The 18,182-nt window shown below is 44.6% G+C and overlaps 2 protein-coding genes across 2 annotated transcripts in view; one reads left to right on the forward strand and one right to left on the reverse strand.

The window, feature by feature from the left end:
- Nucleotides 1-7,395, reverse strand: part of PTGR1 (prostaglandin reductase 1) — a 29,354-nt gene extending 21,959 nt beyond the window's left edge. Inside the window, exon 1 of the mRNA XM_053372167.1 lies at nt 7,271-7,395. The gene's annotated coding sequence lies outside the window, so the exon portion shown is untranslated. The remainder of the gene's footprint in view (nt 1-7,270) is intronic.
- Nucleotides 7,396-9,284: 1,889 nt separating this feature from the next.
- Nucleotides 9,285-10,184, forward strand: LOC128405467 (transmembrane protein 138-like). The gene has a single exon (XM_053372173.1). It carries the CDS (start codon nt 9,540-9,542, stop codon nt 10,026-10,028), a length of 489 nt encoding a protein of 162 aa, XP_053228148.1. The 5' UTR covers nt 9,285-9,539; the 3' UTR covers nt 10,029-10,184.
- The last annotated feature ends 7,998 nt before the right edge of the window (nt 10,185-18,182 follow it).

Raw genomic sequence — 18,182 nt, forward strand, 5'->3', positions numbered from 1 at the left:
CGCAGATCAGCCAGAGCAGAGGCAGGACCCCAGCTCCTGATATTCGCTGCAAAGGCCTTGCTCTGCTGTGCTGCTGCTGGGGCACAGCGCCCTCCTAAGCAAGTGTGCGCCCCCCAACATTTCCTTTAAACTGCAAAAAATCTACCCATATGTGCATGTTAGGGCCCCCCAAAAGAGGAGAATGTCTAGTTTTCCTGGATGTATGGGAACCCAATAATAATAATAATAATAATAATAATAATAATAATAATAATAATAATAATTTATACCCCGCTCTTCCCAGTTTAAAAACCAGGCTCAGGGTGGCTAACAGCAAATATAAAACAGTGATTAAAATGCAACTTTGAAACAGCATAAAACAGAACATAAAATGCAGCATCAATATCAATAGAATTCAAAAATTCACGGGTCATGGGGGGGGGGGACAAAACCCAGTCAGTAGACATCAAATGATCACCAGGGCAACTGGCCAAGCTGGTCCTACTGGGGCCAGCAAGGAGACCAAGGAAGAATTTAAATGTGGGGTCCCAGAAAGGGATTCTTCATAGAAGAGGAAAGGGAAAAGGCCATAGAGGATCAGGCTAATTCAAATTGAAGGCCAGGCGGAATAGCTCTGTCTTACAGGCCCTGCGGAAGGAGATCAAGTCCTGCAGGGCCCTAGTCTCATGGGACAGAGCATTTCACCAGGTCGGAGCCGCCACTGAAAAGGCCCTGGCCCTGGTGGAGGATAGTCTGGCTTCCTTAGGGCCCGGGACCTTTAAGCTATTATTCTTCATGGACCTTGGGGTCCTCTGAGGGACATACCATTTCCTAATGGAAGTGACCCTCAGGATCCTCTAGTCTAATGCAGGAATATCCAGCTCTCCCATTACAGAGATCAAACCTGCAACCTTGGCTTTATCAGCACCACGTTCTAACCAACTGAGCTTGGGTTGCTCGCGTGTGGTTTTTTTTTTGGGGGGGGGGAGAAATTATTTTCCATCAACTAATGAGAAAAGACTCAGCCAGCAAATGGCCACATACGAAAGCTAATTTCCTTGTTAGATAAAAGATATGGATGCACATTATATGGGCAAAGGGCTGCAGCTTGGCATATGTTTCGCATGAAAAAGGTTCCAAGTACAACTCCCAGAATCCTCAGCGAGGGTGTACCTTAAACCCTGGACAAAGGCAGGCGTTGCCCACTTCAATTTGTTAATCTCTCTAGCTTATCTTATATCAAGAGCTTGCTTGGCTTTAATAATCAGAAGAATTATGAAACCACCACTCCCTCGAGGTGAAAGAGCATGAGCAACAAAAGCTTAATCATACATTCTCCTGGTGATTCATTCCTAAATGGAATGTTACGTTTTGCAAGTTTTCTCTTGCATTATGTCAAAGCTACTGACATCCTAGACGTTAATGTACAAGATGCAATTTACGAGGAAAACACAAGATGATGTGATAGATTTGGCCAGGGATCGTGGAATATACTCAGAGCCCTGTAGTGGTTTCATGCTCTTTATTGCAGCTTGTACGCGGGTGGCGCTGTGGGTTAAACCACAGAACCTAGAACTTGCCGATCAGAAGGTTGGCGTTTCGAATCCCCGTCACGGGGTGAGCTCCCGTTGCTCGATCCCTGCTCCTGCCAACCTAGCAGTTCGAAAGCACGTCAAAGTGCAAGTAGATAAATAAGTACCGCTCTGGCAGGAAGGTAAACGGCATTTCCGTGCACTGCTCTGGTTTGCCAGAAGTGGCTTAGTCATGCTGGCCAAATGACCTGGAAGCTGTACGCCGACTCCCTCGGCCAATAAAGCGAGATGAGCACCGCAACCCCAGAGTCGGTCACGACTGGAACTAATGGTCAGGGGTCCCTTTACCTTTACCTTTATTGCAGCTTGTAAAACAGTGATTGAATTGCCCCCCAAACCTAACATAAAGGTTTTCATAATCATATAGTAAGAAAAATGCTTATAAAAGTTTGGAATAAATATAAAGACTTTCTAGAACCAAAAACCCCATGGTGGCTCTCGCCAGTGGAAGCATTAGCATTAAAACCACTTAGTAAGGGAGGAAATTGGCCGGCATATAGAGAATTATTAATAGAGGTGGAAAAAGGGTTAAGGCTGAAAGGATATGAGGAACTGAAGACCTTTTTACAAAGTTGGTTACATCATAGACAATTGAATGAACAGTTTAAGGAAGACAGTAAGAAAGGTTTTAGTTATACAGTTTCAAACTTTCAAAAAGAGATAGTCGAGAGTGACACGAAATTACTTAAAAAAACGTACAATCTCCTACTTTATGGGGAAGCGTTAGTTTGAAATGGTAAAGTCAGCACAAATAAAGTGGGCTCAGGATTTAGGTCATAATATACAACTTCAAGATTGGAAAAAGATGTGGAAGCTGAGTGGCTAATACAACCCTTAAAGGAAGTCTGCAATGAAATATTGGAAGGGAAAGGGGCACTAGAGTCTTGGAAAGAGGCGTACATTACACTTATACCGAAGACAGAGACTGAAAAGACTCAGCTTAAGAACTACCGCCCCATATTGTTACTTAATGTGGATTACAAAATTTTTGCAGACATTTTGGCCAAGAGATTGAAAAAAGTGGAAGAGATTTATAAAGACCAAGCGGGCTTTCTCCCGGGAAGACATTTGTCCGATAATTTGAGGAATATAATTGATATTCTGGAAAAACTAGAAGTTAACATAAATACCAAAGCAGTTTTGATATTTGTGGACGCGGAGAAAGCTTTTGATAATATCTCTTGGAGTTTTATGAAGAAGAACCTACAGGGGATGGGGGTAGGCCAAGGTTTTGAAAACGGTATAAGTGCAATTTATTCAGAACAAAAGGCTAAACTAATTGTAAATAATGTGGTGACGGAAGAATTTAGGATAGAAAAAGGGACAAGACAAGGTTGCCCAATTTCCCCACTGCTTTTTATATCGGTCCTGGAGGTTTTGCTGAATACGATTAGAAGGGACCGGTTGGTTAAAGGTATACAGGTCGGAGCTAAGCAGTACAAACTGAGAGCATTTGCAGATGACTTAGTATTGACGTTACAGGAGCCAGAATCTAGTACCAAAAGAGTTTTAGAACTGATTCAAGAGTTTGGTCAAGTTGCGGGATTTAAGTTGAATAAGTTAAAGACCAAGGTTTTAGAGAAAAATTTAACACCAATGGAGAAAGAGAGGTTTCAGAATGAGACAGGTTTAACAGTGGTTAAGAAAGTTAAATACTTGGGGATTAACATGACAGCAAAAAATGGGAATTTGTTTAAAGATAACTATGAAAAATGCTGGGCTGAAGTGAAAAAAGACTTAGAAATTTGGTCAAATTTGAAGCTTTCATTGCTGGGCCGTATTGCTGCGGTAAAAATGAATGTATTGCCTAGAATGTTGTTTTTGTTTCAAACATTGCAAATTGTGGACAAAATGGACTGTTTCAAGAGGTGGCAGAGAGATATTTCTAAATTTGTCTGGCAGGACAAGAAGCCTAGAATAAAATTTAAAATATTAACAGATGCAAAGGAAAGAGGTGGATTTGCCCTGCCAGACTTTAAACTTTACTATGAATCAGCAGCTTTTTGCTGGTTGAAAGAATGGTTGCTTCTTGAAAACACTGACATTTTGGATTTAGAAGGTTTCAACAATGTATTTGGATGGCATGCATATCTGTGGTATGATAAGGTCAAAGCTCATAAAGCATTTAAAAACCACATCGTCAGGAAAGCATTGTTTAATGTCTGGATAAGATATAAGGACTTATTGGAAAATAAAACTCCAAGGTGGCTGTCACCGATGGAAGCAAAAGCTCAGAAAAAGCTCAATATGGAGGCCAAATGGCCGAAATATTGGGAAATTTTGGAACAAGATGGAGATAGACTAAAATTGCAGAGTTTTGAGAAATTAAAAAACAAAGTGCGAGACTGGCTTCATTATTATCAGATAATGGAGGCATATAATCTGGATAAGAAAATCGGTTTTCGGGTGGAAAAATCAAAATTAGAAACAGAACTATTAGAACCCAAAACTAAGATTTTGTCAAAGATGTATAACTTGCTGTTGAAATGGAATACTCAGGATGAAACGGTGAAATCTGCTATGATTAAATGGGCACAAGATGTTGGTTACAACATAATGATGGCTGACTGGGAACAGTTATAGACCACAGGTATGAAGTTTACGGCATGTAATGCCCTAAGAGAGAATATTATGAAAATGATTTACAGGTGGTACATGACCGCAGTCAAGCTTGCAAAAATTTATCATTTGCCCGATAACAAATGTTGGAAATGTAAAGAAATTGAAGGTACATTCTTTCACCTTTGGTGGACGTGCCCAAGGATTAAGGCTTTCTGGGAAATGATATATAATGAACTGAAAAAGGTATTTAAATATACCTTCTTGAAGAAACCAGAGGCCTTTCTCCTGGGCATAGTCGGTCAATTGGTGCCAAAGAAGGATAGAACCTTTTTTATGTATGCTACAACATCAGCAAGAATACTCATTGCAAAGTATTGGAAGACACAAGATTTACCCACTCTGGAAGAATGGCAGATGAAGCTGATGGACTATATGGAACTGGCAGAAATGACTGGCAGAATCCGAGACCAGGGAGAAGAGTCGGTGGAAGAAGATTGGAAGATGTTCAAAGATTATCTACAGAAATATTGTAAAACCTCAGCGCCTAGGACTTGCCGATCGCATGGTCGGCGGATCGAATCCCCGCGGCGGGGTGCACTCCCGTCCTTCAGTCCCAGCGCCTGCCAACCTAGCAGTTCGAAAGCACCCCCGGGTGCAAGTAGATAAATAGGGACCGCTTACCAGCGGGAAGGTAAACGGCATTCCGTGTGCTGCGCTGGCTCGCCAGATGCAGCTTGTCACGCTGGCCACGTGACCCGGAAGTGTCTGCGGACAGCGCTGGCTCCCGGCCTATAGAGTTAGATGAGCGCACAACCCTAGAGTCTGTCAAGACTGGCCCGTAAGGGCAGGGGTACCTTTACCTTTTTAGAACGATGTTGGATAGAAATTAAGTGGTTTATAGCTGTAATGCTCTAAGGGAATATGAAAAAGGGGTTGTTAAGAGGTAAAAATCTAATGTTATTATTTTAAGATCAAAGATTAGGATAAATAAAGAGGGTAAGGATTTGCTGAACCAACAAACTGAACTGGAATACAAAAGGGAGGTATGAGGAGGTCCGGGAAACAAGCTAAAGAAAAATAATCAATGGAAAACTTGAGTGTTTTTAACCATTTTTATTTTGTTTTTTTCATTTTTTATTGTAATACTTCAAAAAAATCCTAATAAATCTTATTAAAAAAAAAAGATGTGGAAGGTGAACCTAAAATTTACAGATTGTATCTTATTGAAAGAGAATTATATGAAAATGATGTATAGATGGTATATAACCAGAGAAAGTGGTCAAAATGTATAAAAAGGTATCAAAAACCTGTTGGAAATGTAAAGAAAAAGAAGGAACATTCTATCATATGTGGTGGGAATGCAAAAAGATTAAAAATTATTGGGAAATGATATATAATGAATAAAAAAATGTTTAAAAGGACCTTTGTTAAGAAACCAGAAGCATTCCTTCTAGGAATTTTAGACCAAGATGTAAAAAAAGAAAACTGGAAATTATTTATGTATGCAACAACAGCGGCAAGAATTATATTAGCCCAAACTTGGAAGACAGAAGAAATACCAATGAAAGAACAATGGCAAGAGAAACTTATGGAACATGCAGAACTGGGAAAACTAACAGATAAATTACCGTATTTTTCGCTCCATAGGGCGCACCTAGTTTTTAGGGGGGGGAATCAAGAAAAAAAATCTTATTTCCCCCCCAGCCCCAAAGAGCAGCGTACAGGCTGCGCACAACCTCTCCCTGCCGGAGGGGTTGCGCCCGGCTATGGCACAAGCCAAGGCAGCCAGCGGGATGGATCCCACTCGCTGTTTTGGCTTCCTCTTTAGCCCCGCACAGCCATAGCCATAGCCCCGTGCAGCCTCTCCCTACCGGAGGAGCTGCGCACGGCTATCCCTGAAGCCTGGAGAGCGGGAGGGGTCTGTGCGCACCGACGCCTCTCGCTCTCCAGGCTTCAGCAAAAGCAACGCGAAGCCTCCGGAGCGAGGAGGGAGCGCTTCCTCTGCGCTTCGGAGGCTTAGCGTTGCTATCGCTGAAGCCAAGGAGCCTGCATTCGCTCCATAGGACGCACACACATTTCCCCTCAATTTTTGGAGGGGAAAAAGTGCGTCCTATAGAGCGAAAAATACAGTGCCTGAAAAGGACAACAAAGACTTTAAAAGAGAATGGGAACCATTTACAACATATATGAAGAGGCAACATAAAGAAATGGACTCATTGGCAGGGTTTGAGTAAACAATCACAACTGTATACAACAAAATATAAGACTATATGTATTGAGAAAATTTTGGGGAAACAATACACAGGGTGAAAAATATGGGGTAAAAACAAAACGGGAGTATGGGGGAAGTCCAGGGGAGGAGGGTCAAAATATAAAAAATTGTTAAAGATATATTGTTAAAAGAAGCATACATGGAAAAATCAATAAAAATTATTTTTTTAAAAAAAGAATTGCCCCCCCCCAAAAAATCCTCAGGCTTTTATTTCCATTACATTTACATACATTTATATTATTTACACAATGAGTCTCGTCTGATTGGCTGAGTCTGCTTCCCTCCTGGATCCTGACTGGTCTTTTCCTGCAGGCCAATCAGTTGTTGCATTCTAGGATCCTACTTGCCTATTGTTCTAGGATCCAAGCTTAGTACATAAAAAGTACTGGACACTAGCTTTGTTATGTTCCGCCTGAATGGATCACTGAATCAAAGACAAGGAAAAGATAAGCTACAAAAGAAGCCAGGAAAGCATTATAGCGATGGATCAATTAACCCAATAGTTGTCAATAGTTAAGGACTGTGCTTGACTGACAGATGTCATTAACACTCCTCCTCCCCCTACAAAAATAAAAATAAAATTGGATGAATGGACCAAAAAGATTCTGTCTTTCTGCTTAGAGAGAAGACCCAGAACAACGTACTAACAATTTCAAAACACCAAACAGAAACGGGTAACTTTGAGAATGTCAGCAATTCATCATTCCCAAAAAGCCTTCAAACCAAGCCTGCTTTTCGCATTACAAAACCTGAACTTTGGACTACACTGAGTGATTGTTAAGAAATTAGAAGATTTAAAATGGTCTGCATACTGCAATACCCTGGTTCCAATTTCCCATCCCGCTCCCTGCTATCAGTTACTAACCTGTGTAGCCGTTTGACAAGTCTGCCTTGCAGCCGAGAAAACGAGCTTTGCTTCTGGCACACTACCGAGTTTGGAGAGGATGTTGGGTGTATGCAAGCATTTATATACAGTACTCTGGGTTGCCTCCTGCTGTCCCTCTGCAACACTACAAGTCAACACTAGCAAATTATGCAGAAGCTGGGAAGCTGAAGTTCTCCACTCTATACTTGGCTCGAAAAAATTGCCCTGAACTGTTCATTTTCTTCTCTGCCTTTTCTAACAACCAATTTTTAATGGGTTCATAATTAACACAATGCAGCAGGGGTGTCCACAAATTGCATTCAACAAACGCGCAGTCTGTATACTTAGGTACTACAAGTTCTTTCTATCGGATGTAAATCTTGTTAGAAAGCAAGCTGCACTTCCTTAAACAGTCACAGGGCATTCCTGGACTTGTTGCCAGCAAAAGAAAATGGCTTCAATGAGACGTATTAGAAGCATCACTGAAGCAATTCCCTTTTACTGGCAACGAGACCAGGAATGCCCTGTCTATTTCAGGAAGTGCAACTTGCTTTCTAACAAAAGAACTGTGGCAGAAAGGGGAATGTAGCTCATTTCATTTTTCTGGCGCAACTTCCCAATTTTTAAAAATCAAAGCACCAACATTTAAAACAAAAAATACCAATGCCTTTAAAGATCATAACTGCAGTTTGCAAATGCTTTATTTTCATTAAAAAAAATAAATCAATAAAGTTTGTAAAGTATCCAGCTTACCTGAGGCACCTAGGTCGTGCTGCAAAAATCTCAACAAGACATGCAGCTGGAATATCATTTTTTGGCAAATACTTCTACTCGCTGGACCTCTGCACAACATTTAACTGAACTTGAAAAAATCTGAAGAAATCAGGATACACTTGACGGATTGGCTGCAATATTTTCAGATAAATGATAGATTAAGCATGGATAGACTAGGAAAACAAAATAATATGATGCTGTATGTAAAACAACAAAATAAGTAACAAGTTTAATCGGAAGTCAATTTTTTTATCTTTCCTCAATCTTCTTCTCTTTTCTCATCTCTTCTTTTCTTTCTTCTTTCATTATATAAAATAGACATTGATACAATCTTGGATTGGTGCTGTATGTATTGTATTGTTGTGTATTGTTAGATATGGTGGATTGCTGTGTATGGTGGATTGTCATGTTAGTAATTGTTGTTTGTCAAATAAAGTATATTTTTTTTAAAAAAAATAAAACTTTTAATAAGTAAGTTCTGTTCCCCACTTGAATTAAAAAAACAAAAACATTAATAATAATAATAATAATAATAATAGACAGCTATTTGTGTTTTTACAGATGTGAAATATTTCATTAATTTTTTTATCAAAAGAATAGTTTATCTGCATTTTTTGCATTATTAATGTTATGCTACAATAAAACTGTTAATGCAGTTTCATTATTTCTACTTCAATGAATGACAGACGGGAGGAAAAGTATGTGTACTGCTTGCTTCTGTGTTTTCGCAAGCTTGAAAGCAACCAATCCTCTTCAAATTAAAGAAATGGGGGGGAAATGTTAACACTTCCATACACTTTTCACCAATCAGATACCCCTTTCAGTTTCCGCAGACGGATTTCTTCATGAAGCTGATGCCTGAACCTCAACATGTCATCTACATCTTTACAGCGAAGCATTTCCTCAACAGACAAGAGCTTAAAACCATTCAATTTAAAAGGCAGCAGGTTCATGCAGATACACAAAATTTAAAGGATTTCTTAAGTTATATGACAGTTTACCTAACTGTTTTTTGTGTGATTGATGATGGGAGTCCTGTGAAAAACGTTAAAAAAAACACTGGAGCCTAATTTGAATAGCAGAGTGCTGGGTATCTGGTGGGCGGGGCTTGTGTGTTTTGCTCTGGAATCAGCCCCTCCCTTCAGTGGGTGTTCCGTTATGTTCGGTTAAGACGGCTGTGCCGTCTCCATGGGGACGGGCGGCGCCAGTGCCAGGTGAGGGTCGGGAGCAAAGAGCAGGCCTTTCTCTCAGCGACCTGCCATGCCCCGTTGCTTAACACAGGGAGCGTGAGGTCAAGGGGGCTTGGGAGCCCACGGAACCAGGGCACGTGTCTTGGCGTGGCAGACCCGATTGAAACCTTGATCACCAATGAGATAAGGTTTGAGGTCTCTGCCCAAAGGGAGCTATGAGTGATTGCACTGGAGGAAAATTTTTGTATCCCTGTGTTGTGTGAGCATGAGGTGTCCCTCTCATCTGGGATGCAGGCACTGAGAAGATGCTCCAAACCAGCAACTATAGCCTGGTCCTTTCCTTGCAGTTCCTACTGCTGTTCTATGACCTCTTTGTCAACTCCTTCTCGGAGCTGCTGCGCATGGCGCCCGTCATCCAGCTTGTGCTTTTCATCATTCAGGATATTGCCATCCTCTTCAACGTCATCATCATCTTCCTCATGTTCTTCAACACCTTCGTCTTCCAGGCTGGCCTGGTTAATCTTCTGTTCCAGAAATTTAAAGGGACCATTGTCCTGTCAGCAGCTTACCTTGCCTTGAGCATATCCTTCCACATCTGGGTCATGAACCTCCGCTGGAAAAATTCCAAATATTTTGTGTGGATAGATGGGCTGCAGACTCTCTTTGTTTTCCAGAGAACGGTGGCTGTGCTATACTACTACTTCTATAAGAGGACGTCTCTGCACTTGGGAGATCCACGTTTCTACCAGGACTCTCTTTGGCTGCGGAAAGAGTTTGCACAAGCGCACCGTTGACAGCTGCTTCTGGATCATTTGGCTCAGAGGCCAGTTTGCTAGAATGTGCACAGAGATTTTACCAGTGTCTTGCAAGTTCCCCTCCACCCGCTACAATTTGTCTCCTGCACTCAAGTTCTAAATCTCATGTGGTCAAATGACTTCATCAGTTTCCTACGTTCAAAAGAGCAGTTTCACTGATGCGTAGCCTAGTCTCCAAGCTCTCCACAATCCTCCTCTCAGTTCAGCAAACTGCACTCTGGATGCGGCTGCAGCCTTACTGAGGAATGATTTGAAGCGCCAAACAGATCTGGCTGAGAACCCCCACTGAGTAGCAATGCTGCCTTTTCCTCCTTGAGAATATTTCCTTGCCCTAAGCTCCCCTGTGACAGAAAAGGATTCCTGCCACTAGTACCTGACAGTGTGACAAGGCACAAAGACTATGGTTTGGCTTTGCAGGATTCAGCCAGGGCAAATGTACTCTCATTGACTTGTTAGATTCTCCTTTTGTACTTGCATTTTCATTCATATGTTCAGTTAAGAATGTCAGTTAACAACTGCCTCTTCTTGCCTCAGGTTTGCCTCATGTTGTATTTAGCTTCTCTCAACATGTTATTTTGTTACAGTTTTCTTCATTATTAAAGCTTAGTTTACATTTACGTGAGCCACTTAATTTTTCTCAAAGAAGAAGAATACATCTCTGGGTTATTTGTGGGGCCTGCCTGGTGTTTTTACATGAGTAGAATGTGTGTTTTTATTTAAAATGCATCTCTGGGTTATTTGTGGGGCACAGGAATTTGTTCTCCCCCCCCCCCAAAAAAAAATATAGTCCGGTCTGAGGGACAGTGGACCGGCCCCCTGCTGAAAAAGCTTGCTGACCCCTGGGAGAAAGGTTATGGTGAACTAACTATAGATGAATGTCCAATTATTATTATTATCATTAAAAAATGCTGTGTAGATGATATGTGTATAATGAAGGTGGGGTCATGATTATGCTGTCTAGACTCACACTGCACATGCCCCAGAACCCCTGACCAGAATCCACAGGAAGATGCAGTTCTGAACATGCCATGTCAAACCTTCAAGTAATAAGATACTATTATATCTGTGAAACATCAGGAACAACTGTTTTTACTTCCTGCAAATCATTTTGGACCTGAACGAAGTCTCAGTTGATGCCTTCCCTCTTCAATATTCCAACTCTGTAATTCTACGTTCTATGCTTTTTGGTACTACAAGTCAGCAACTCTGCATACAGAATCAGGTGATATTACAATGGCCTGCCAACCAAGGCCTCCCCCCAGGCTGAGAAGGTGGCAAAGGCGGAAAAGGCTGCCAGGAGCATGGAAAATGGCAGCCATCCAGGCTGCCAAAGCCTTCCCTCCCCTAAGCTGAGTACGTAGGTGAAGGAGGCCGCGCGAGCCCCCCTCACCAGCTCCCTGGCCGAGGTGGCGAAGGGGGAAAGGAAGGTCGTGTGATCCGGCGCAAGAACACACCCAGCGGCACAACAATCACCACCTGGAGCATGGGAAATGGAGAAAGGGAGGCTGTGTTGAAGAACGGGGGTAAGGAAGGTGTCGCAGCTCCTTGCAAGGAGCGCAATTGGGAGAAGGAGCCGTGGAAGAGGAAGTGATGGGGCCCCAATGTAGTCGAAGCAGGAATCCATAGATCTTCCCTTCTCCCTGAAGGCCCGGAGCCGACTGCATGCTTGCTGCTGGCTTCACCCCCTATTTATACGTCAAAGCGGACCAATGGGAAGCCTGCCCATTTAGGTCCGCTAGGCTGGCTCCGCCTCCAAGCAAGCCACTGACAGGTTTAATTGGGGTTTGTCGGGAACCCCGAACAACTAAGGCGACAGGGAGGCCACCCAGCTGGTGAGCCTGGTACGCAGGCTGAGACCCTACCTGCCTGCGGACTGTCTCGCCAGAGTGGTGCATGCTCTAGTTATCTCCCGCTTGGACTACTGCAATGCGCTCTATGTGGGGCTACCTTCGAAGGTGACTCGGAAACTACAACTAATCCAGAATGCGGCAGCTAGACTGGTGACTGGGGGCGGCCGCCAAGACCACATAACACCGGTCTTGATAATAATAATAATAATAATAATAATAATAATAATAATAATATCTTTATTGTCATTGCCCCCTCTCGGGGACAACGAAATTACTTGACTGCTCCATAAAAACACTAATTAAAACAATACAGTATAGTACAGCAAGGAAGATTAGATGACTTTCAAAGTCCAGGCTTCCCATTCAGGGCCGAGATCGCTCTGGAGAAGAAGCTGTTCTTAAAACGGCTCGTTCTTGTCTTCATCGTCCTGTATCTCCGTCCCGACGGCAGAAGCTCGAAGAGACAGTGACCAGGATGCGATGGATCTTTTACTATGTCCAGTGCCTTCCTATGGCACCTTGTGGCATAAATCTGCTCTAAGGTGGAGAGTGGGCAGCCAACAATGCTCTCTGCTGCCTTAACAACTCTGCACAACCCCATCCTGTCCTGGGTAGTACAGCTTCCGTACCACACACATAAGCCATAAGTGAGCACGCTCTCAATGGCACAGTGATAGAAGGCAAGCAGCAGTTTCTGCGGAAGATGGTTTTTCCTTAGAATTCTCAAAAAGTACAATCTCTGCTGCGCCTTCTTCACAAGCCCCCTTGTGTTGACACTCCAGGACAGATCCTCTTGTAATTCAATGCCCAAAAATCTGAACGTTGTTACCCTCTCCACACAGACCCCATCAATCAAAAGTGGCTGGACATTGCTCTTCTGTCTCCTGAAGTCCACCACAAGCTCCTTTGTCTTCCTTGTATTTATGAGCAAGTTGTTAGCTCTGCACCACTCTGTCAACCGCTCCACCTCATCTCTATAATCCGTTTCACCCTCCCTTTCAGGGATGAGCCCAATCACGGTTGTGTCATCTGCAAATTTGACAACCCTATTACTAGGGTGAGCAGCGACACAATCGTACGTGTGGAGAATATAAAGGAGCGGACTGAGTACGCATCCCTGTGGTGTTCCTGTGTTAGTCTTAAGCATATTAGAGGTATAAGGGCCCAACCGAACCCTCTGGGGGCGGTCTGACAAAAAGTCCAATATCCACCCACAAAGTGATAATGGAAGCCCCAGATCTTCCAGTTTAGACATCAGACGTTGTGGTAGAATGGTATTAAATGCCGAGCTGAAATCTAAAAAAAGCAGTCTGGCATAACCCCCCCCCGCTGCTCCAAATGTGCAAGGACGGCATGGAGGGCAATCGCCACAGCGTCCTCTGTCGATCTTTTTGTTTTATAAGCAAATTGGAATGTGTCCAGTCCCTCTGGTAGGCAGGCAATGACATAATTTCGTACCAGGGAAGATCTATGGATTGAAAGACCTACATTGGCTCCCAATACGTTTCCGAGCACAATTCAAAGTGCTGGTGTTGACCTTTAAAGCCCTAAACGGCCTCGGCCCAGTATACCTGAAGGAGCGTCTCCACCCCCATTGTTCTGCCCGGACGCTGAGGTCCAGCGCCGAGGGCCTTCTGGCGGTTCCCTCATTGCGAGAAGCAAAGCTACAGGGAACCAGGCAGAGGGCCTGTCAGTGTTTGTAAAAAGCAAAAAAAAAAAAAAAAGAAGAAGAAGAAGAAGAAGAAGAAGAAGGAAAAGGTTCTGACCTCCCTTTGTCTCCTCAGCCTGGTCCTCGGACCCTTGTCGGCACAAAAATCGAGTCCACGAGAATATCCTTGCAGAGTTTTATTCTTAAAAGTCTTTGTGCAAAACACGACTGAACAACTATACACACCAGCACCAATCAACCAACCAACCCAAACACCAGCCTCAGCACAAACTGACATTTCTCACTTTATATATACAACCTGCTGCAGGCCGCTGAGTCATGCTGACCCAGCTTTATTCGCATTAAAGAAAACAGCGGCCATTTTAGCCGTGACAGGGCCTTCTCGGTAGTGGCGCCCGCCCTGTGGAACGCCCTCCCATCAGATGTCAAAATGATAAACAACTACCTGACATTCAGAAGACATCTTAAGGCAGCCCTGTTCAGGGAAGTTTTTAATGTATGATATTTTAGTGTTTTTTGATTTCTATGGAAGCCCCCCAGGGTGGCTGGGGAAAAAATAATAAATTATTATTATTATTATTATTATTGAAAAAGGGATCCTGGTCCCCTGCGTGTCACCTTGCAACACCCCCGTACACCCTATAAAAAAACCTTCGGGAGAAGGGGCCCCAGTTCGTTACAGTTTTGTTCAGGACTTAAGACGTGTCAACCAATTTGTAATACCTCGCCACCCAGTGGTGGGCAACCCAAACTCCCTCCTGAATGCAATCCCGGCTGGGACCACATGGTATAGCACTGCAGACCTATGCTCTGTATTTTTCAGTATTCCCTTAGACCCAGAGAGCCAGTTCCTTTTTGCCTTCACCTGGGGACCTAGTCAATTAACTTGGACCAGACTACCCCAGGGTTATGCGGAATCACCCACGATTTTTTCCGCAATATTACACCAGGACCTACAGGACATACATCTGCCTGCTGGCTCCACCTATTTGCTGTATGTAGATGACATTTTAATTGTTCTACCAGCGAGGAGGCATGTAAATTAGACACAAAACACCTCCTCCTCGAGCTAGCACACAAGGGACACAAGGTGTCCACTAAGAACCTGCAATACTGCAAGCAGGAAGATAATACCTCGGGCCTATCCTGGGGATAGGTACCCGAAGCCTAGTGACTGACAGAATAGAGGCAGTCACCAAAATTCCCCCCCCCCCCAAAAAAGAAAGAGACAACTGTGAGGCTTCCTTGGTATGGTGGGCTTTTGTCGAGCTTGGATTGCCGGCTACAGCGAAATAACTAAACCCTTGTCTGCCATGACCCGCCAAGATCATCTTGATGAATTGGTTTGGGGAGAAGAAGCCTATAACTCCTCTGAACACCTTAAGAGGGAATTAAGATCTGCCCCCGCCTTGGGCCTCCCGGACTATCACATCCCTTTCAACCTATTCATTCATGAACAAATGGGGGTAGCCTCAGGAGTTCTTACCCAGCCCTTCCGAAATCAAGAAAGGCCAGTGGCATATTACAGTTTACAACTAGATAATACTGCCAAGGGAGCAGTGAGTTGCCCGAGGGCCATTGCTGCCGCCACACTCCTCCTTGAAAAGGCTCAAGAGACAGTGTTGGGACACGAGATCACAATCCATGTCCCCCACACGGTCTCAACCCTTCCAACTTTGAGAGGCTGCCACCACTTCTCAAATCCACATCGGAACCGCTATGAAGCCCTTCTGTTAACTCCATCCAATGTAACCATTAAATGGGTCAACTTACTAAACCCAGCAAACCCTATTACCCTTCCCAGATGATGGCACCCCACACCATGATTGTACAAAGATAGTCCGCCAAGCTGAGAAACCCCGAGAAGATTTAGACCACCTCCCTCTAGAAAACCCCGATCTAATACTCTATACAGACAGCAGCTCCAAAGTCATAAACGGGGAGAGAGGAAGACCGGATATGCCGTAGTTTCTGACTAACCCGCAATACAGCGCCCAAGCTGTGGAATTAATTGCCCTTATATGTGCTTGCGAAATTAGTGAGGGGAAGAGGACAACCATCTATGCCGGTAGCAAATATTGCTTCGGGCTGGTACATACGACCGGCCAAATCTGGCTTCAGAGAGGTTTTCTGACCACAGCCGGCTCTCAGATCTCCCACGCCGCCCTAGTGGAAAGGTTACTAACAGCCATCCACATGCCTAGTGCAATAGCAGTCGTCCACTGTAAAGCACATACAAGGGGGAGGGACTCAAGTCTCCAAGGGTAACAGGCGAGCTGACAGGGCAGCCCAAATGGCTGCACTACACCTCCAAAATGGCGAGACTGAGTTCCAAGGTATACAACTCCCTGCAGACATTGACTTCGAACAAATGTATCAATCGGCCACCGAAGAGTAAAAAACAATGTGGGAATCCATGAGCGCTAGCAAATTTGTGCGGGTCCTCCACCTTGCTCCAGTCTCCAGCTGCGCTCCTTTTGTTCCACAGGGACCCGTGTCCTTAGTCCGATGAACTAGGTGGCAGAGCAGCCTTGCACCTGGATTTTTCCGTAACAGACTGGACTCGGACCACGCTGCACAGTAACCCCCCGGGACCAGCACAATTCCATAGAGTTTTATTGGATTATGTTGATATGTCAATGCCAATGGGTTGCTCTGTAGCCTGCGCAGCCTTCAAAGCTTTGAGTACTTTTATTGATTGAGCTTTGCATTTTCCGTCTGGTTTGTCTGGTGTCACTCGTTTTTTATATGATTTTTTTTTGGCTGGCCCAGCTGGTACTTGATACTGCACATTTTTGTTGGAATCCTTAGCCTCGTTGGCTGGGGAGCTAGGTCTTCCCTTGGCAGCCGGGAAGACGGAAGATCCTACAAGCAAGTTGATCTATCTTAGAATTCAGTTAGATACAATTCTTCAAACTTCTCAGTTGAGGATGCAGAACTGTTGGTTTTCATCCGCAGGTTTAATTAGACCTAGTGGCCCAGGCCCATTTTTAGTTCATGAGGACAAGGCCCCATTGACCAGAAACCAACTCACCAGAGTTATGCGCCAAGGCCATTCTGGCATTCAAATTATCACCTGGCCTTTATGCAGCTCATTCATTTTGGATTGGTGCCTCTATGACCGTTGCTCATTGGGGCCTGTCTACCAGAAGGATTAAGAATCTGGGGCGCTGGAGGTCTGATGCCTTCAGGGGCTATGTGAGATAATTCTTGTGCAATTTGTGTTACTTACCTCTTTGTCATTTCCTTTCTTTTAGTGCCACCTGTGTTCCAAGTTTGGATTCTGGGCCATAGCATTGTGTATTGGACCAGCAGGCAAGCGGTGGAGACAGGCATTGGGCGTGATCTCTCTTTATCCGCTTGGCTGAAAATTTCATGGTTTGGCAAAGGGGAGGTAGAAGAGTTAGAGACAGGATAAAAAAAAGACTTAAGAAGGTAAAGAGTAACAACGTTCTGAATGCAGTTAAAGTTTATTTGTGTCTGCAATAAACTACACTCTTCTTTGTTAACTTAAGGACCTGACTGAGAAGAAGTGATTTACTGGGGAGGACCTGGTTGGTGGCAGCGGATTAGTGGCGTACGGGTCAATAGTCCGTGAGACGACCGGGGGCTCTGTAGGAATGCCGCAGCAACCCTTGCCACCCCTTTGATGAATTTGTGTAAAAAATTTCTGCCTGTTAAGGTGACCTGGACTGAGGAGTGTCAGCATGCTTTTGAAATGTTAGAACAGACATTAGTGAGCTCAACTGTAATGCTTGCACCTGACCAGCAGAGCCACTTCCGGCCTGCCCAGGAGGTGGGGTTGCGGGCTTCACGCCCACCCTGTGAGCGGGGGCTGATTTCAGCCCCCGCGAGAACAGGGGAATCCCAACCGCGTCTGCCCCCCAGCCAGCCAATCGGCTGGCTGGGGGGGCGTGGCCTGCCCTATTTAGGGCCGGCACAGAGGGGGCTCGCCCTCTTTTCGCCGGCTAGCCCCCACGTATTGTTTCTTCGGCTCGTGCTCCTTGGCTCATCTTTTCTTCAGGTTTCTGTCTTGCAGGGTCCTGGTCTTCCTAGAGACCCCGTCGTTTAGCCTTCGCTGCATCAGCTTTCAAGTCTTTATTCAATCATCAAGTCCAGGTCAGGGTCCGCGGCTGCCGTTTACTTGGCTTGGTGTGAGCAAAGGATTAATCGGGATTGGATTCGTCGCTGTCTCCTCGGGTTGCCGCAAAACTCCAGGAAGCCCTATCGGAGGCGGAGTGCTGGTCCCGGTCGCCTCTGCAGTCACTGCTTCCGATCGGAGCCGTATTCGCCCCCTCAGTGCTGCCGCTCGTCTGTGGATTATCGTTATACGCTGCTCGCTCGCCAAGCCACTTCATCTGGAATCGGCCATACCAGCTGAGGATCGGAGCACGCTCCAATGAACAGGTTTTGTACCTCCGAGTTGCTTAAATTGGCTGAATTGCGGGGCACTGGGGCACGTGAGCGACAGGTGGGGGAACGAGGCGCGCGTCTGTTGCCTTCAATTTGTGTGCAATCGGGCAGCCCTTGTGTTTGGTTGGGGTGAGGCGTGTGCCCTCCTCCGCAGTTGTTGTGTGGTTTGCTGTCGGGGTCTTCAATTTATTTCGCTTGGTG

This window comes from Podarcis raffonei, chromosome 17 (assembly GCF_027172205.1).
Source record: "Podarcis raffonei isolate rPodRaf1 chromosome 17, rPodRaf1.pri, whole genome shotgun sequence".
NCBI classification, from domain to species: domain Eukaryota; kingdom Metazoa; phylum Chordata; class Lepidosauria; order Squamata; family Lacertidae; genus Podarcis; species Podarcis raffonei.